At 43.8% G+C, this 20,402-nt stretch overlaps 1 protein-coding gene across 3 annotated transcripts; it reads left to right on the top strand.

Annotated features, from left to right (window-relative positions):
- The first annotated feature begins 471 nt into the window (after positions 1 to 471).
- On the top strand, positions 472 to 19,863 carry LOC122394756 (rho-related BTB domain-containing protein 1). Of its 3 annotated transcripts, none has more exons than XM_043391863.1 (15): positions 472 to 636; positions 13,120 to 13,481; positions 13,734 to 13,837; positions 13,897 to 14,094; positions 14,514 to 14,721; positions 15,108 to 15,350; positions 15,433 to 15,518; positions 15,624 to 15,750; positions 15,886 to 16,020; positions 16,417 to 16,440; positions 16,736 to 16,886; positions 16,968 to 17,098; positions 17,160 to 17,402; positions 17,480 to 17,628; positions 18,590 to 19,863. In XM_043391863.1, the coding sequence occupies exons 2-15, from the start codon at positions 13,302 to 13,304 to the stop codon at positions 18,822 to 18,824; spliced, it is 2,214 nt and encodes a 737-aa protein (XP_043247798.1). In that variant the 5' UTR covers positions 472 to 636; positions 13,120 to 13,301; the 3' UTR covers positions 18,825 to 19,863. The 3 variants fall into 3 exon arrangements, with proteins under 3 accessions (XP_043247798.1, XP_043247800.1, XP_043247799.1); XM_043391864.1 differs by lacking the exon at positions 472 to 636 and adding an exon at positions 3,324 to 4,138; XM_043391865.1 differs by lacking the exon at positions 16,417 to 16,440.
- Positions 19,864 to 20,402: the final 539 nt, after the last annotated feature.

Genomic DNA, 20,402 nt, shown 5'->3' with positions numbered 1-20,402 from the left:
ACGTATTGGAAGAAAGCCCAGTAGAACGCGAGTCTGCCAAGCAAAGGCAGACTACTGCAGTCTGTTGGAACTCGCAACAAAAGCCAGATTTATTTTGCCACGAATTACGAATTAACTAGGTAAAAGAAAAATCACCCAACGAAATTCTGACGTCGTGAATGAAATTGTCGCGTTGCAGACTTCCGGCAATCAGGCTACACAGGAGGTAATCTGTCGCTCGAGAATTGCACACACTGGACAAAACCACCTCCAGACACTTAAGACCGTCGGCGTTCGGCATCTGGTTCTTTCGTGTCCGTTTAACTTGATAAGCTAATGGCGGTCCAGACAACGGACAACAGAGCATCGCAGGAATTCCTTTCTACGGTCCTCGCGGACCAATGCAACTTTACGATTGTTTGCTCGCGACCACGGCCTGTGGTTGGCCTCCAACGTCCGACATCTGTCGTTCACGGTTCGTCGTTTCTTCGCGAGGGACATTTAACGCGACGCAAACGTTTACTCGCGGTGGAAAAACAGTCGTTATCAATTATCATGCCCGAGGCGCTGCGTCGTTCCGGAGGACATAAAAGACCGTGTTTTTCTGGCCTCGTCAGTGAGAGTGCATCTTCACCGGTACCATCTGACCGATCAATCGTATGTATTCAGCGTAAAAATAATAGAAACTGTTGGTTACGATTCTTCTCAAATGGGGGATTCCCGTGTAACGAAGTTAAAACGGAAAGTTTTTAATTTTTTCGTAAAGTATTGCTAGATTTTTAGGAACTCGAACAGAGATCCTCGAACCCCACGAAAATATTTCTTTGGTCCATTTTTTATTATCTTTTATCAACCCTTTGCACTTCGAATTATATTTCAATTTTGTTACCAGCAGCTCCCACCGCCTTTAAGTGTTTGACCTTATGCAAAAGCAATTTATGACCTGACATATATGTATATCCGCGATAATGCAATTCTCTCGCGAGAAAGCGCTGGAGAAGCTTCGCCACCTGGCGGTAATGTGCTTCTGAGATAAAAATTGACGTCGAATCACACTCGACACAGGAGTGCAAAGGGTTAAATAACGGTTAAATCTTTTTGCTTTTGTCGCGAAGCTTGCATCGAGATACCTATTTTAGCCGTTCGCGGTGCGTCGCGACGCCTGCAACTCGGTAATCCGTAACCCATCGGTGCGTATAAACAAACGATCGACGTCGCGTGTTTCCGACCGGTCGAATTAAGCGTCCACGAGACGGGGGCCTCGTGTTACACAAGCATTATGCCAATTACACGGGCGTGTGCGTTCTTGACGAGCCAGAACAGCCAATTAATTAATTGACTAAACACTACTGTTCGAAGGGATTGCGTAACGATCGTTCAACAACGCGCTGCTTCGACCGGGAAATTACGAATTCGAAACACACCAAGCACACAATCTTTTTACACAAATTAAAATCACGTTCGTCTTTCACGATCACTCGTTTCTCACTCATTGTTTCAACCCTTTTGCACATAAATTAACATTGAACAAAACTACTATAAAGATAGTGGCTTTGGAGTCACGCGAATTTAAAGATGGCCGACTTTTTAAGTCTAAATTCGAGACAACGATACTCGAGATAGCGTATCGATACATTTGTCGCTAATTCTTTGGATCTACCGGAAGGAACAGGTATTATTAGATGAGATGATGAATCGAGGTGAAATCTAGATCGACGAAGAAACCTTTCTAATCCTAAGGAACATCGAAGAGACTCTAGACACATAGATATGCTTTCGAATTTGCATCTGTTCGAGTAACTTTGAACAGTTCGCCTACGTTCTCCGTTCTGATTGCATTTTCACGTTCCTTGCTACTTCCAATTAGTTTCCACGCGGTGTACTATCCAGTTACATCGAAACTAACAATTTAATCGCGGGTGGAATTCGTCACGCGACCAAACGTATACGTCAAACTCGTACGAAATCGATGTCTCTATCGATCTCTGAACAAATAGCTTCTAACGCGTTGGACCAACATTGTGGAACATTGCAACTCGATTCTTACGACTTCTACTTGTTAGATTCGATTAAAAGCATTCGATTGAAAAGCGTTCGTTCGATTTTCGAGGGTCAGCGATCGTTGGAGGAATCGGTTCCAGAGCAATCGATCGATTCGACTAATTCGACGACCGCGATAGCGAAATATGCGGGCGTCCCTGTCCTGGTGCACTGTACAGTGCGACGTGGTGGATTGATTTTTCGCTTCCTGACGTCACAGCGAGGCCAGCATGCGCAGCTCGATGCGCGGCGTTTCGATGCATTCTATTCCTACGTGGCGACTTTTATTTCGCGTAACAACCGATACGATACGTCGAATCTCGCTTTATACAAGTTCTGCCACTTGGACAGCCTCTAGGGCTCTAGCCAGTCGCGTTAGACACTCTCTAACACGCTCGTTTCTAGTCGATTTGTTCGTAAACGCTACGTCGACTCGCGATAGAGGGAAACAAATTATTTATAAAAGCTTGGGCCAAGTCTAGGGTAGCTTGGTTTACGAATAGATTAGATTATTAGTAGACTGCGGATCTTTATGTAAATTCATATTTTTATTAATAGAATTAATGAAATGGGAGCTTAGTAGATGATTGTCTTAACCCTTAAATATAATAATTCGAATCTTACTTTAAGTATTTCTTATTTTTGAGGATTAAAATTTCCCACAAATGCATAAACATCCGCAGTCTACTTATTACGTTCTCGATCAGGTACATTGCACGCTGAAGAATCTATCAAGCTCTTCTCAATGTTTGTTTAACGTTAACAAGGTCAATGAACTCTACGAACCGTGGGTCTAACGAAGCAGAACCTAATCTAATGCTTTCTAATTAAAAATCTCGTGATTTGTGGTTGAAAGAAATTGCAACGAGTCCGAATGGTCAGCCACGATTCGTAACGTTTGCTCGCGAGTTCTGAGATTACATTTTACCAATTTCTAGTTCACAATTTTACTCGTCTATCCGCCCCTCGACGACGATTCGTAAGAAAGACGCGTTTCAAATTAGCGATAGGATAGAATTTTCAAATACCAGTCCCGAATGGAGTAAACTCAAGGAACCCCAAAGTCCAAAGTCCAAGCAGAACGGTCGCGTCGAGTCGATAGTCGGCGAGAGTCGTAATCGCGGCGAAATCTGTTAAGAAACGGGTGGGGGACTGCGGAACGAAGGGGGGTGGGTCTGTCGAGTGGGTGGTAGACGGGTGGTTGTGGCTCTGTAGCGAAGCAGGACGTTGGGGTCAGAGACGAGTTCATTGAGTGTCGCGCGGCTGGTCGGCAGAGCACGTCGCTTCGAACGGTTCCCCTTCTCCCGGAGGGTTCCTCGTCAATTGATTCCCTGTTGGTGGCGTCGTGGCCGCGAGTTCGTCGTCGACGGGCAGCCAGGTTGCGCCCTATCTTGCGGGAGAGCCATTCGTCGCGTTTTAGGTGCACACGTGCGCCGCGAGGCGACGCGAGGCGAGGCGAGGCGCGTTCCTAGGCAGCTTATCGTTGCTCTGGTTTCGATCGACGACACGAAAGACTGGGTCGCTTCATGGCCTGTCGCTGACACGACTACGGTTGCGATTCTCGCGTTCGTGTTTCAACGAACTAGGAAAACCAGGCAGGCAAAGCTTGAAAAAGACTGGATCGCCGAGTGTCGCGAGCGACGAAATCCACGAGGGCCTAGCCACAGCCCCCGGTGTTCCCCGTGGTGGATGCCATGCCCCTCCCCACTTCTTCGATTCGCCAGGACGTCAGCTGGAACTTGCGTGGTGCGTGTTGGGTGTGCAGCGTGCCGTTGCAGCTTCTAGTCCATCGTCGCGATCCGAGGGACGACAGGTGCAATCCCATCCTGGATCGTTTCCCGTGATCCTCTTGACCGGTTCGCGCGAGATTTCGAGGACTGATCGCCTTCCGTGTCCTCCGTGTCGAAGCCATCCTCGGCGTGGGTGCGTGCGGATAAAACGTGATCCCGCGCGACCAGTGGACTCGTCGCGGATGCGCTCGATTCCCGTTCGTTTCGAGGCTGTCCGCGCGTGTTATCGACAGGGTGTATTTGGTGAGACCTGCGTGTCCTGTGGCGGATTCCCCCGAGACCAGCACTCCCGTTCCAAAAGATCTAGGAACACGCTACGATCTACTTCGGTGAGTGGGACCCTTTGATCTTGATTGCCCGACGATACACGAGTGAAACATGCGTTATGTTCCCTGAAATATAGACCGTACGTCTCTGTTTCTATGGCACGACTAATTTGTAATTACGCGCCGAGAAGGGGCACGCCAATAGGGCTCGGTGCAACGACAAACATGCACGAACGATTGGGTTTACCCCCTCTTCTAACTCTTTAACCCTTTTAGTGCCGAACGACGAGCGATGGTGCCTTATTCTTCGCATTAGGAGAAAGCTCTGTCTGAAAAAGAATTTGTAAAACGTTAGAAAGGGTCTAATTTTATTGCAAGAGCATTTAAAAAATTATTTTTGGGTTTAACCCTTTACCCTGGAAGCCTTTTTCGCTCGGGCGAACCAGCAACTCGACGCGACTTTGTGGCGGAATCGTGTGTATTCTGGAGTCGTCGTATTATACAGGGTGTTCGACCAACCCTGGGAAAAAATTTAATAGCAGATTCTAGAGATCAAAATAAGACGAAAATTAGCATATCAGTTTCTTGACTGAGGCCTCGTTAAAAAGTTATTGACAATTAAATTAAAAAATTTCAAATCGTTTTGGAAAAATTATTTTCGGTTGCAGAGGCAAGTTACAATTGTTTTGGGTGAATAGACATACCCCCGAAATCCTGCCCACTTTCTAAAAAAAAATTCCTTACCGAAAATCTAATGTCTAAAAGCAAAGGGTTAACCACGCGTCCAAGAAAACGCAGAAACCTTAAATTACTAATTATTATTCTAGTAGAAAGAATTTTTTGGAGGGAAAGCAGCATATATTCTATTTGTACCAAAGTTAGGCTCTTGGAACAAGTAGATTATACTTTCTATTAATTTCACAACCGTGTACTATCTTTTCCAATCAATGTAAACAAAGACCAGGTACCTAACTTGCAAATAGTTGAAACAAGCTTAAACAAAATGGTTCGTATCTCTGCAGTTAAAAACGAATGTACGGGTAATCGCGATTCAGACTCTGGGCGAGCGTTTAAAAATAAACCCGAGTTCCGTGAATGGAGCATCGAGAAATTGATTTAAAGCGACGCGAAAAAATTATACAAGATGGCTACTCAGGGAGAGGACTGTTGGCTCGCGGCCTAAAAGTTCAATTTTTTTGTTCAGCCTGTTATCCACCGGTCTGCAACGCTATTACCGAAATTGCTTGGTATCCGCGGCTTCGAGTTTATTGAAATTCCCGTCACGCGGAACGAATTTTTCAAATTCCCGCGCAGGCTGATCGTCCACCGAAAAGTGGAATTGAAAATTGAAATTCGAACGATAGTCTGGAAGTTATTCGAACAACTTTGATGATATCCTCAATTTCAGTGATGGCGTTTGAATCGTATCGGTGCTACACGAAATATCGACAAGTAATATTGATGTACTTATCAGTGCATCGCTATCGACGACACTTTATTTCGATAATCGAGACATCAGCGTAACGTTTGGGGATTGATTGCTACAGGTATAGGTATTTCATTACCAACTTTGAGATTAGTTTTCACACGAACGTTACGCTGATCCGAGTTTCATCGAAACCTAAGCTTCTAAGTAAGCAATAATGTTCTTTGTCGGTACGTTTGGCCTTCTAGAGCAGATTGTTGCGAGGGGTCAATTAACCACTGATCGTTTAGGAGACTCTGGACGCAATTGCCCTATGGTTATGCTTTGTTCGATGACGAAGAGCACTGTCCTCGCGTTTGTCGATCCGTTGTCTCGGTCTCTCCGCGTTATATCTCTTTGTTGGTTCCCCGTGGCGGTAACTTATGTAAGCTATAGCGTCTCTGGTGCAACGCAAAGTCTCGTTGCACATGGATTCTTCCACGTGCTCGTTTTTCTTCTATTATCTCTCGATCCGACAGGGGCCACGTAACGATTTATCGCGGAATCGGTTATACAACAGTGATCAACGCGATTGCTTCAACTAGTTGCGCACCGACTTCGACAAACACGTTTCTATGATACGCCAAACGCGTAAATTGGCTCGTATCGACTTCCTATTGGTGGAACGACGTGGATGTACGTAAACTGATTGGCTAAGATCATAGTGTGTACGAATACAATGGCGTGGACAAGGCATTTACACTCTGTTGTTGGATAGTGATAGGTCGCTGATGCATAATCTGACGTACTGCAGGTTTCATGACCAACTTGGAAGCTGGACTGGCCATTCGAGGATCAATTGGCTAAATTTTTTATAACTTCAACCCTGCAATGGAAGTATACTGAATCTGTTACAAGATCTAAAGCGTTTCGATTGATGGAAAATGACGATTTCACATACCCGTGTGGCGTGACCTCGCGACAGATTCAATGGCCCTAAGCGTACTAGTTTTCTGTACAATTTGCTGAACAAATCGTTACGTCCACTTCTAGGAAAAACAGTGTACGACCGGTTGGTATAACTTACCGCAGTGCAGAAACATTAGAGATTTTCACTTGTTGAGTAGCTCTTCTCACGGTCCGGTGCTGATTCGTCGATGCTCGTTGGGGAAACAACACACGGCTTGCTGCAACCGCCATCGCATGTCTTAGGCGGCTTCTCGAATGACAAATCGTCGCGTATGTGGTCTCCTGGTAAAACCTGGCGCATTGCAGGTTTTACGAGTGCTGTGTCAGAGCATCGACGTACAGAGTTCAGCTAATTCTCTGTAAAACTATAAGTACTTCGTCCTATAGGCGCGTACAGTATTTAGTAAGATTTAGTGACTAGGTCGGGTCGTTGCATCTTTAGAAAAAGTGGCTGTACCCTATCGTTGTCCATCTTAATAACTCGTTGCACGATAAATCGAAGGGGTCTGTGATTCTGTGACTCCCATCGAGGCGCGTCGATCGTCAAATCATTCGTTTCGTTTTTAGATGCAAGAGTTAACGAACAGCTGATCCACACGATCGATGGAGTGCCATGACTTCGCGTCTGAAACAGAAACAAAAGTTAACAACAAAGAAATACAAAATATCAGCCACTTGGAGCACAAAGGGTTAAAGTGGTTACTTTTTTAACCTGAACAAAATTAGTATCGAATAAGGATAGAGTTTAAGGGTGTTTAATTTGATGCTGAGAATCCTATTTTCAATAACTGTCGATCGTGAAATCATCCGTTTCGTCGTTTGATGCAATAGTTAACGGAGCGAATGGCTATTAGGTCCGCGCCTGGTGCGTCACAACAGCTGATCCACTCGATCGATCGACCGATTAACCCTATCCGCGTAGGTGCACCAAACGAGCCGCATACCACTTTGCATCTGAAATAGAAACAAAAGTTAGCAACAAAGAAATACAAATATATCAGCAACTTGGAATGCAAAGGGTTAAAGTAGTTACTTTTTTGCCCTGAACAAAATTAGTATCGAATAGGATACAGTTTAAGGGTGTTTAATTTGATGCTGAGAATCCTATTTTCAATAACTATCGATCGTTGTTACAATTGATTATGATATATACAGGGTGTTCCGCCATCTTTGGGAAAAATTTTAATGGAGGATTCTAGAGGCCAAAATACGACGAAAATCAAGAATATTAATTTCTTAATTGAGGCGTCGTTAAAAAGTTATTAACAATTAAAGTCAATAATTTCAAATCGTTCTGGAAAAATTATTTTCGGCTGCGGGGGTCGATTACAATCATTTTTGGTGGATACACATACCTTCGAAATCCTATCCATTTTCGAGAAAAAAATTCGAGTATGTACTGAACTTTTTAGATGAAATTAAAATATTTAAAATCACACTAAAAAAATTATATTTAGTTACAGGGGTCAATTACAATCATTTTTTATCATTACACGTACCCCCGAAATCCTACCCACTTTCTAGAAAAAAATTCGAGAAGGTGTGAAATTTTTCGACGGGAAAAAAAAAATTTCAAATCGTTTTGGAAAAATTATTTTCGGCTGCGGGGGTCGATTACAATTATTTTTGGTGAATAGACACATCGCTGTAATCTTGCGCGTTTTCGAGAAAAAAATTCAGTACTGGCGGAACATTAAACGTTAATAACTTTTTAACGAAGCCTCCATCGATAAATCGGTATTCTTGATTTTCGTCTTATTTTGGCCTCTAGAATCGCCTGTTAAAATTTTACCCAGGGGTGGCCGAACACTCTGTATAATCTGCCATCGTTCTAAAAGCAACTGCGTTCCTCCGCAATTATAAAATTAATAACACGGTGCAATTATCTTTATTGTTACTCAGGTTATTGGAGAAAAACATGTTTACCTTAAGTCAGAACACTCGTATCGTAGATAGGGTACAGGCATAAAGATAACTGTGGCGCAGACAGCCTAAACGTATGTTTCGATAATTGGAGGAATTTCTGCGACAATCGTCCCGGAAGTTGTTGTCAACTTCTGACAAGGTCCTATCGATCGTTTAACGCTACGTTGTTACGTGGTGCAAGAAGTCTGCCGGTGTCGCGTTGTTAGATTATTGCCTGTAAACGATCAACGATTCAGGAAAAAGAGGGGCCGCGTTCGATGGCGCTGCACTTGAACTTATCGCGCGATCGTTAAACGTGCAACGACGATGCCAAGCGTGACCTAGAAATGGCCACTGGATCCGACATGCTTTGCCAAACGCTGGATTTACAACTCATTTATTGCGTTCGCCATCGCGCGATGTTCACCGATAGCGTCTAATCGACGTTAGAAATGCATCGATTCGTTTAATCTACGAAAGAGGTTAGAAAACAGGCAAAAGTAAAGTACATTTGTTACGAGTCGGATGACGGTTCTAAAGCTGGTGACAAAACATCGCAGAAATGGTTTCCACGATTCCTGCGGCGCAATTTTCCCATAAATAATGACCCCTCGCTCTGGTCAATGTTATTGTGAGTTTATGTGGCGCCATACTTTATGTTGGCAACTCAGTGCATTTTGTACGTTTGATGTCGCGTCGCCATTTGTGACGACACTTCCGGTTTGCCCCTTGTGTTGTCAACGCCATCTTTGCATTCTAGCCATGCGTTACTTCTAACGTATCGTAAATATACTGTAATAAATACAGATATACATAGATGTATGTCACAAACGTAAACTCTGCTATTAATTTTGACAGTCAACCATCCCAATTGGACGAAGAACGTTTCGCTCGAAATGACTCACGACGATAAACTCGCGCATTACGCGATAAGATGCATTGCTCTCGTAAAACTGGCGTTGAAAAACAACAGGGAAAACGCGCGGAAACTTGGAACACGGGTTTCGCATTATCCGTGCCAAAAATCGCGCGATCGTACGAAACAACCGATATCTTCGTGCAAATAGAAAATTGCTGCCGCGAAACAGAACCTGAAAGATTAGAACGTAGTAAAACAAGTTTCGAACGATATGGCGTCCATTGTGGATGCGTGTTGCGTGCGTTGACGCATTGCAGAACGACGCAATTGGGAGGTCAGCGAAGAAAAAAAATAGCACGGAAGAGAGACGAAAGAAAAGAAAAAAAAGAAAAAGGTTGGCGTCGCGAGTTATAGAGACGTCTAGTCTCCGCCAGGCTAGTAAATCAATCCCGTCGAAGGGCGATCCAAGTCCAAGAATTGCCGCGGGGTCAACGACCCCCTCGCGTCGTCGACATTAATTGAGTAAACAGCGCTCTTATTGCTCGACCTCTTTCTCTTTCACTTAATAACGAAATATCGCGATTACGCGCCTCGTGCAACTACAATCCACCTAGTTTAAAACAAGTTCGAACATTACTGCTATTAGGGCTGTTTGTAATATACAGGGTGGTTCGGCCAACCCTGGGAAAAATTTTAACAGGTGATTCTAGAGTCCAAAATAAGACGAAAATCAAGAATACCAATTTATCGATGGAGGCTTCGTTAAAAAGTTACCAACGTTTGAAGTTCCGCACTTGCTGAATTTTTTTCTCAAAAATGCGCAAGATTACGATGGTGTGTCTATTCATCAAAAATAATTGTAATGGACCCCCACAACCGAAAATAATTTTTCCAAAACGATTCGAAATTTTTTTTTTCCGTCGAAAAATTTCACACCTTCTCGAATTTTTTTCTAGAAAGCGGGTAGGATTTCGGGGGTACGTGTAATGATAAAAAATTATTGTATTTGACCCCTGTAACTAAATATAATTTTTTTAGTGTGATTTTAAATATTTTAATTTCATCTAAAAAGTTCAGTACCTACTCGAATTTTTTTCTAGAAAATGGATAGGATTTCGGGGGTATGTCTATTCACCAAAAATGATTGTAATTGACCCCCACAGCTGAAAATAATTTTTCCAGAACGATTTGAAATTTTTGACTTTAATTGTTAATAACTTTTTAACGAAGCCTCCATCGATAAATTGGTATCCTTGATTTTCGTCTTATTCTGGCCTCTAGAATCCCCCATTAAAATTTTTCCAAAGGTAGGTCATCGTGCTTGAAACTCTGTTTCGTTGCAGTTGTCGCTCGACGAAGCAAAGTTTCGAAACGCACAATATTTTCTGGGACACCGTGCGATGGGAACAATAATCGTGGGGCAGGATTCGTGACCGAGTCGTGTATCGATTTTAGAAACTTCCAGGCTTCATTTTTTTTTTCATTTGCACAGGGAAAAACGTTTCTTGAGAAGTTTCTGAAATGCAAGGCTGAATCGGCATGCAATGGCCGCGCTAAATTGTTTCCTTCCACCTGGAAATTGTCGACCGAGCGCACTTCTTTTTATTCGACATAATTTTCTCGTCGGTTTCCCTTCAAACGCGTTTAACGGTTCTCTGAAACAAAAAAAAATGTCACTTTAGTTTCTTGGTAGTTATAATATTTATAACTATATTATATAATATTATAAATATAATATAGAGGGTTAAAGGAGGCATACACGACCTTGGAATCTTGAAAAAAAAATGATTACTTTACCGAACATTCTTCCCTATAACTATGCTCGTACTTTCGAATAGTTTAACTTTGCCTTGAACAGTGTTTTTATGCAGCTACGAACAACAGAGATATTTAGACGTTCCCGTTTAAATAGTTTACCCCGTGTGTAATGACATAATCATAGACCTAAGGCAGTTTAACGACTTTAATGATAGTCTAGAGTCAAACTAGAGTGATAGACTAGAGATAGATAAGCGTACGTGTAAAGGTAGAGATATAAAAATGTAGAATTATAAAAACATAGAGACACGAGTACATAGAAGCGAACAAGCAAAATGATAGATTAAAAGTAGACTAATAAGCTTAATGACAGCCTCGAGTGGACTAACAACCTCATTAGGATAATTCAACTACAACGAATACTATATGTTTCTTAATTTCTATAATAGAAATTTATAGATTTTAGTCGCAATCGATTCGAACAAATGAAATTTTCCAGTTATTCCATTACAGACACGAAACGTCGACCAAACGATTCCCAATTTATTTTCCGTAATCTCATTTAAGAACGATTCGTTTTAAGAGCGTGGAGCCATGACGATCGATAGCAAGATTCTTAAAATTGGAATGGATTCATTCACAGAGCAGTTCCAAGAAGCAGTACTTCGATTTTCACATCTACAAGCGACCGTTCTGCACGTACACACGTATGGACGTTGTCACCTAACGCCTGCTATCGACACGTCCGTTTCAAATACAATTTTACAGTATCCGCAGAAAGGTGATAATGTTCCTGGTGTCACGCGACTCTTCGACCTTTCCAGCTCTTATTTATCTCTGTGACGATGATTATTAAAACACTGGACGCAACCTTCGTTCCGATGGTGCAGATTCGATCCAAACCTAGATCATAGGCCTAGATTTAGCACGCGAGAGTGTCCATTACGAAGTGAGCTATGCATCGATAAAAAGTTACTCTCGTTCAACGAATTTTCCAAACGTTTGGTGGTCTTTAAAGATTCCTCGGATTCTCGGGAATCCTTCGAACGACGTTTCAATTCGCAGCTATAAATATTTTAATTGATAGGGGTTGTTTTCGCCGAAGCATCGAGAAACTATTCGAAACTATTTATATCACGGTATTACTGGCCGTCTACCGAAGTCGAACGTCACCGTTCAGCCTCGTGTTCGACGTCCAGATTTACCCCTGTATGTATATTTAACAAATGTCCGCGAATCGCTGTGCAAATGTCTGCCTTTTGGACCCGATATAAATAACCAGCAACCACTCGAACACGGTGCAAACCGGTCCGAACGAATGCTGGAACTTTTACTTTGGAAGCATGTAGCTTTGTACCGATCGAGGATAGACGAAAGCTCTGTCCACGCGTTCGTTCAGGGTTAAGGTGATATCGGGGTTGAGGTTGGCGTTGCGAAGGTTCGATACTAAATATAGAGAAGGCGCTTACGGGGTCAAATCAATAGACATTCTGCGTATATGTATATGCACGATGTCTAAACGTCTGAACGTTGCACGGAAGCTTGAAATACCACCTATGGTTAAGCGACCACCGTGGAAGATTTCCTCCTCGGTGATGCGACGATTATCGGTGTTATTTTCAGTTCCACGTTACTTCTGATACCCCTCTACGGTCCAACGAGTTTCTCTTTCAAAATCAATCCGTTAAAAGCTCACTTAACTCTTAACCAATAAGGCAGGGTCAACGTAACCCGTACCGGGGTCATCCAATCCTTTTTCCTTCAACTTTGAGCGCATCTCCAGTTCGTGTAGGCTTAAATTATAGCGTACCACACCTCTGGTGTATCGTGGAACACCTCCATTAGGTACAAGTAGCCTTAAACTCCTACATCCTGCTCAGCCGCGGTTCAAATTAAAAGCGACGAAACATCGTGCAGAGGGTTAACGCAGGGCTCCCAGCACGATGGACGAAAAAAATCCAAGCGTCGTTTACGGTGTAAAATGTCAGACAATTTCCCAGCAAATTGCCTCTTCTCTGCGGCGCGAGTTTTTCGAACTGACCACGATAATCCCCGATGATTAATGATTAAGACGGTTCTAGAATCTTGTCAAGGGCATCGCGTGCAAACTGTCCGCTCGGTGACGCGTCCTGCTTGATTTCTGGTTAGTTTCAGCATCGTAGACCGGGCCGATAGCGAGATCCAGGTCTAATCCTCGGTCGGGATCGGATGTGGTGGACGTGTACAGCTGTAGGTACGACAGCGGTTGCACCGACGGCGGAGCTAGCTGCGTGTTCGGACGACCTGGCGCGTGGAAGGGCACATTGGATGAACAGGGGTGATCGTCGGTGATGGACAATGAGCAGCCGCATCAGGAACTGGTCAAGTGCGTGGTCGTGGGCGATACGGCGGTCGGAAAGACCAGACTGATATGCGCGAGGGCTTGCAACAAACACGTATCGCTATCGCAGCTGTTGACTACCCACGTGCCCACCGTATGGGCCATCGACCAGTACAGGATCTATAAAGATGTGAGTTTAGATTAGTAAGTTATACTTTCTTCCAGGTTTCACGAGTCTCTGGGCAAATGTAACGCGTACAGTCACCTTATGTGCTTCGTACTTAACCCTTTAAAGCGTTGATCTAAAGCGTTATCGCTCCTTTTAGATTTAGTCCTATTTTATATTGCATCTGTTCCGGAGTCCCTGAAAAACAGAGCAATTGAAAGTTAGCGAAAAATGTAATTTAAAATAGGATCATCATTAGTAAAACGATGATTTTAGGTTCTAGAACGATCTTGGGAAGTAGTCGACAACGTGAACGTTTCCCTGCGTCTCTGGGACACGTTTGGCGACCACGAAAAGGACCGTCGGTTCGCGTACGGCAGGTAACCGCTCGATCGAGAGCTTCCACGACGAATTCGCTATCAAAACGCTGTCTGTACAGATCGGACGTGGTGCTGCTATGTTTCTCCATAACGAATCCCGTCTCGTTGCGGAACTGCAAGGCGATGTGGTACCCGGAAATACGAAGATTCTGTCCTCAGACACCGGTGTTGCTGGTGGGATGTAAGAACGACTTGCGGTACATGTATCGAGATGAAACTTATCTCAGCTACTTTCGCGACCGTAGTCCCTTCGTAAGGTACGTTATCGCTCTCAAATACAAGTTGTGTTTTCGTGTAACATTATCGATGGTTCTTCGACGACGACCCCCTTGGCGAAATGCGTCAAAGTATTGATTTCACGGTCTCCGCAGGCCCTCCTGATCACCCGTTATTTTTACTATTCCTATCGGACGGGGGAAAAAAAGAAATCCCCTGCCCTTTTGTTCAAAGACTCCCAAGTTTGTTTTCACGTCGATGCAGGGCTACACCCTCCGGGTATTTCCAGCTTACGTAACACCGAGTTCCATTTAGCGAACCTTGACGCGCGAAGGTAGGCTCCCGCGGGACTCGAAAAGTTCACCGTGACTTTCAGACAGTATTTCGCGACCGTTCTATAGTTATCCTCGTTCCATAGAGGCGAACTTTGTCGATACAATGTCACACCGATCGCAAACAGGGCGACGAGGAAGAGCGACTTGGTGATGCCCGATCAAGCTCGAGCCGTCGCGAGGGAACTCGGTGTCTGCTACTACGAGACCAGCGTCTTCACGTATTACGGCGTCAACGAAGTCTTCGAGAACTCGATACGCGCCGCCCTCATCGCGCGCCGGCAGCAACGATTCTGGATGACGAACCTCAAGAGAGTACAGAGGCCGCTGCTTCAGGTAGAAAATAGTCGGGTCAAGCTCGATTGTCCTCTTCGAGATCTCCTTCGAGATGAGAACTTTAATGTAGCGTCCAGTCTCTTCATCATAAGCCAAAATACATTCCTTCTTACTGTTCCTCTTCTCTCAGATTTAAAGTTGCCCGCGTAAGTCTTCATCTATGACACTCAGCGTATCTATAGGGAAAAGATTAATAAGTCCAGAAACCAGGTATTCTTCGTTTATAAAATCTATGTTTCATTCTTTTTGACGGGGTAAGCTTGAGCGTACCACGCGAATAAGCTGAAACTGTAATGTCTGACCTACCTAGCTTGACTCTCTAAGACACACTCGACCCGGTGAAGGTTAATTTGCCTGAGTACTCTATCGCTGGACTGTTCTCGCAGGCACCGTTTTGTCCGCCGAAACCCGTGCCGCCGGAAGTATGTCTCGCGACAAGCACCTACGAGGAGAACATGAAAACGCTGTGGATGAAGCCTGTTCACACCGACGTGACTCTGATAGCCGGGAACTGCACGTTCTCGACGCATCGGTGTTTGCTGGCCGCGGCGTCCCCGGCGTTTCATCGGCTCTTCACGATGGAGCTCGTTCAGGAACAGACGCCCAGGAGTTCCAGCGAGTCTAGCATGGTATCCTCCCCGATTCCTCCTAATTGGGCTACGTGTATCATTCCCCTGTCTAACAACGTGCCTTTTGCATTCTCTCTTCAAGGTGAGCACGTTCGGCGAAGCGACGGTCGGCGACTTCAACGACGACACCGAGTGCCTGATTCGTATCGATCAATCTAAACCCGCAAAGTGAGTTTATCCGACAAATCTGTGCAAAGCCTTGAAACACAGACGCACCATAGCGTCTAGATACTTTTACATTTCTGGTAACGTTGTTGAAACGATGTCTGACAGAGTTTGGGAACAACTTAAGCGGCGTTCGAGCTTCCAAGTGCTACCCACGATGGATAACCAAAGGAAATCGGCCGGGGCGACCAGGGAACTCAATCATCCTGCCTTCCAGAACATCCGTGTATGTCTGGTGAGAATCTTCTTCCTGTATATGGTACCCCGTAACAGCAGAAAATCAGTGGATCTCTAAAACCAAACGGGATAGTTTTAAGTAATTTTTAATAGAGCCATCTTGCTAATTCTTTTCTTAACTCGGTGGTTACAGACCGAAAGCACAAACGGTGTCCAGCAACCAACGACCGTGGTGACGCTGTCGAAGCTGATCACGCCACAGGCTATGCAGCAGTGTTTGCAGTTCATTTATACGGGCAGCTTGGATAAACGGTACCACGATCTGCAAGTAAGTTTCCATTAAATTTTCTACAGGGTCAAGCACACCCTACATCCATTCTTGTCTTGGTTGACGCTCGATCACGTACATTTGTATCTGACGGTATATGCAAACGAATGGAGAGGAAAGCTAATCTTTTTTTAGGAAATTAAATCGATCCTACTAACGGTTGCAAATAGAAAAAGTAAGAACATTGCAAAGCTGTGCGAATTTTTTTTATCCAAAGTTATACAGTAAATACTTATTTCTTTCTTTTTTTTTTTTTACAAAGTAAGCGTTCATTCTTTTCTTAATCGAGTCTCGTCTGTGCACATAATAGCGAATATTCATTGCTTAAGTCTCATGAGTTTAAGCACGGTGCTATCAGTGCGTTACACGGCAATTAACGCGGCTCTATTCTTTCAGACAGCTCCTATCGGGCTTCTACTGGTTAGTACAATGTGAAATACGTTTGCTGACACCAGGCACACACACATGCACGCACATATTAGTGGCATATAGTCGCAAAGGGCGTTCACGCTACGACAAAAGCGATACATCATCCGAGTAGTAAATGTATTTTCATGGGTGCATGGAATCGGTTCGAATTGAATTGTTCATTCGGTGGTTTATAATTCTCGTCGACGCGGAGTAGGAGACCCGACTTAAAAGAATACTTCCATATCGATCAGCACATATTCGTCCCGGTTTGTACAAAATGATTCTACCCGTTTCTCGCTCGCAGGAAATTAGACAAGCGGCCGAGTTCTTGGAGCTGCTGCAGCTGTTGATGGTGCTGGGAAGTCTGCAAACGAGAGACCAGTTCAACAGCGATCTCAACTATCGGTACAAGCAAGTGGTGAGGCAACGACTGGAAAACATTTGCCTGGAACAAGGTAAACAGTTGTTAAAATTGAATTAAAGATAAAAAAATCTTGGCTGATCGTTATTTATCGGTTGAAACTTCAAACACCTAGGGCTATTTGCTGACGTGGTGTTCGACCTGGACGATGGAAGCGTACCGGCCCACAAAGCGATTCTCACTGCCCGATGCGATGTAATGAAGGCCATGTTCTCCGGCGATTTCCGCGAAAGTAGCGCAAAAGTGGTAAGTATCCAATAGATTCCGATCTAGGACTGACTTCTACATTCCAATATCCCGCTAACAGATAGTATTTCCTGGCGTACGCGAATACACGTTCCACAAACTGCTGTGCTATCTCTACACCGACGAGGTGCCAGCAATCTCCTCCGCCAGATGCTTGAACCTCTTGGAATTGGCGAATCGTCTCTGTTTGCAACGGCTGGTGAATTTGGTAGAAAGCAGAGTGATCGAGGATCTCGAGAGGCTGTCGCAGAACGAAGGAAACGAGGCCGTGGAGAACTGCCTGAGGCTACTGGAACCGTGCAAGGTCGGCTCATCCTTCGATCACCCGCAGATACTCGATACGATTCTCTGTTTGCTCATTCTGTGTTTTGCGTGTCGCAGTTGCACAATGCCGACCAACTCGCTGACTGGTGCATGAACCACTTGTGCGTGAACTACAACAAGCTGTGCAAGATGTCTCCACGAAGCGTCAGGCTTCTTCATCCGGAGAACCAGGAGTACCTCAACGAGCATCGGTGGCCTCCAGTCTGGTACGCGACTAGTCAATGAATGGCAATAGTTGTCTCTGAAACAGAAAGGCAAATTATTAGGTCGATCGGAAAGTTCCGTTCGTTTTTTTGCGAAAAGTAAAGGTTTATTTAAGGAACAATACGAGGAAGTACATTAATCAAAATATTGTCCATCATTGGCGATGACTATCCAATCAGAGATCCATTTTTTGACATCTTCATATGTATCGAAGCATTCCTCAGCAAGTGCGTGTGCCATTGACTGACACAAGTGGTAATCAAAAGGGGTATAGTCTGGCGAATAAGGCGCATGAGGGTAGCACTTCCCAGCAAAGTGTTTTTAACGTTTCTTTGACAATTTTTGTTTTTTTATGCTGTCTCGTTTCATATTCTGGTCGTTTTTCGTGCAGTGCTCGGCTCAAGTGTATAATTTGTTCTCTGTAGAGATCTCCTGTGACTGTTTGATCAGATTTTATCAACTCATGGTATACTATACCTTTTTGATACCACCAAATATACGGTAAAGCCTTCATTCCGTGGATATTCCGCTTTGGCGTCGATTTTGAAGGTTGGCCTGGATCACAAATGGTTTTCCGATGTTTGGGGTTGTCAAAACATATCCATTTTTCATCCCCTGTGATGATACGGCGCAGAAACCCCTTTCTTCTTCATCTACCAAGCAGATGGTTGTTTGCTTTTCAATGTTTCTTGGCTCGAGTTCATATGGGACCCACTTTCCTTCCTTGTAGACCTTCCCCGTGGCTTTTAAATGATCAGAAATGACAGATCAAGCATATGATAAAATATATTCATATACTTTTATGCACTGAATTGTATTGAAAGATGTCAAAAGTGAAAAATTAACTTCTCCTTAGACGTTACGATTAACGACAGTTCTAGCTTCGGCTACTCGACACCAAATGGACGAAACTTTCCGATTAACCTAATAGCATAGTGTACCGAGATGTTTCCTGTTCGACAGGTACTTAAAGGACTACGATTATTACCAGAAGTGTCTCGCGGAACGAGACCGCGAGAACAAGCCTACGCTGAAGAGGAATCGCAATCAATCCGGTTGCCTGTGCTTCTCCGGCTCGAGCAAAACGAGAAGGGAGAGCTCCGCGAACGGCGGTACAGCGTCGTCGGCGTCGAACGACGCACAAGCCGAACGACCTCTGTTCGACGCGTCGATAGAATCGGGTGAACAGGTCGTATGACAAGAGCCAAGCGGCTTAAGCCGCTCCGTCAGATTCATTCTGATTCTACCCGTGCTCATGGTCTTCATATGCACCATTTTTACTATTTTGATACTCCTACAGATTTATACTTAAGGAACGTTCAACGCCGACAAAACGATCTATGCACACGATTACACAGATAAGTGTACCACGCGGATCCCCTGTACTTCGAACAGGCCACGCGTTATCAATCTTTCTCGTACGCGACAACACCGAGCGTTTCTGTTCCGCGTACACGTTTTTAGTTTCCGAACAAGTCCAATCGTTTCAGGTGTAGGTTTTCTAAGAGCAAGCGATACGAACTGTTCCGGGAAATTGGTGTATTTTTTCTACGGGAAAATCTTCGATCGGAGTATGCGTTGATCCGACTTCGCGTCGTCGTTGGGTGAGCCTGTTATAAAGATACACGCTGTATCTTTCGGAGGGACTTCCTGTAGGCGTCCATCGTTTCTGAACGAAACAAAGCTGGTGCCTTGTGTTAACGACGCGTCTTTGCCACTGAAGAACCTCGATCTGTCACGGTGGTCACCTGAAAAAGTTTTATTTTTTCGTCACGCACGATGCAAATTTCATTTTTTCGAACAATATGGCAGTTTATAATGTTCCAGACTTTTTAGCGTAAACCGTGCATCGACGTTGAAAAGTCTCGAACAGTACTGACTGTTTTGGTAGCTATTGTCATTTTTAATTCCCTCTGTCTACAGTTTACAATTGGTTCTACGAAAACCTTGTTTATATTAAAATGGGAACGTGAAATGAGATAATGATGAAAATTAAATTGAATTCGGAACGTGTAACTGGAAGAAAACATTTCCATCGGACGATCAAAATCGCCCGGTATCTTTTATCGATGCGTGTTAGACTGAAGAAAACGAGCAATAGCTTTAGTCGACGGTAGCGCGTTAAGAATAATTATAATAAACGGTTTATACAGGGTGCTCGGCCACTCTTGGGTAAAATTTCAATGGGGGATTTTAGAGGGCAAAATAAGACGAAAATCAAGAATATTAATTTCTTAACTGAGGCGTCGTTAAAAAGTTATTAACAATTAAATTGAAAAATTTCAAATCGTTCTGGAAAAATTATTGTCGGTTGCAGGAGTCAATTACAATCATTTTTGGTGAATAGACATACCCCCGAAATCCTACCCAGTTTCTAGAAAAAAATTCGAGTAGGTACTGAACTTTTTAGATGAAATTAAAATATTTAAAATCACACTAAAAAAATTATATTTAGTTACAGGGGTCAATTACAATCATTTTTGGTCATTACACATATCCCCGAAATCCTACGCACTTTCGAGAAAAAAATTCCTTACCGAAAATCTAATTGCCTAAATTTTTCGACGAAAAAAAAAAATTCAAATCGTTCTGGAAAAATTATTTTCGGTTGCGGGGGTCGATTACAATTATTTTTGGTGAATAGACATACTCCCGAAATCCTACCCACTTTCTAGAAAAAAATTCGAGAAAGTGTGAAATTTTTCGACGGAAAAAAAAATTTCAAATCGTTTTAAAAAAATTATTTTCGGTTGCAGGGGTCAATTGCAATTATTTT

The sequence above is a fragment of the Colletes gigas genome, unplaced genomic scaffold, assembly GCF_013123115.1.
Source record: "Colletes gigas isolate AHSC1104 unplaced genomic scaffold, ASM1312311v1 Colletes_gigas_Sc00004, whole genome shotgun sequence".
NCBI classification, from domain to species: domain Eukaryota; kingdom Metazoa; phylum Arthropoda; class Insecta; order Hymenoptera; family Colletidae; genus Colletes; species Colletes gigas.
The sequence above is the reverse complement of the archived record's forward strand: the minus strand, read 5'-3'. Positions and strand labels throughout refer to the sequence as shown.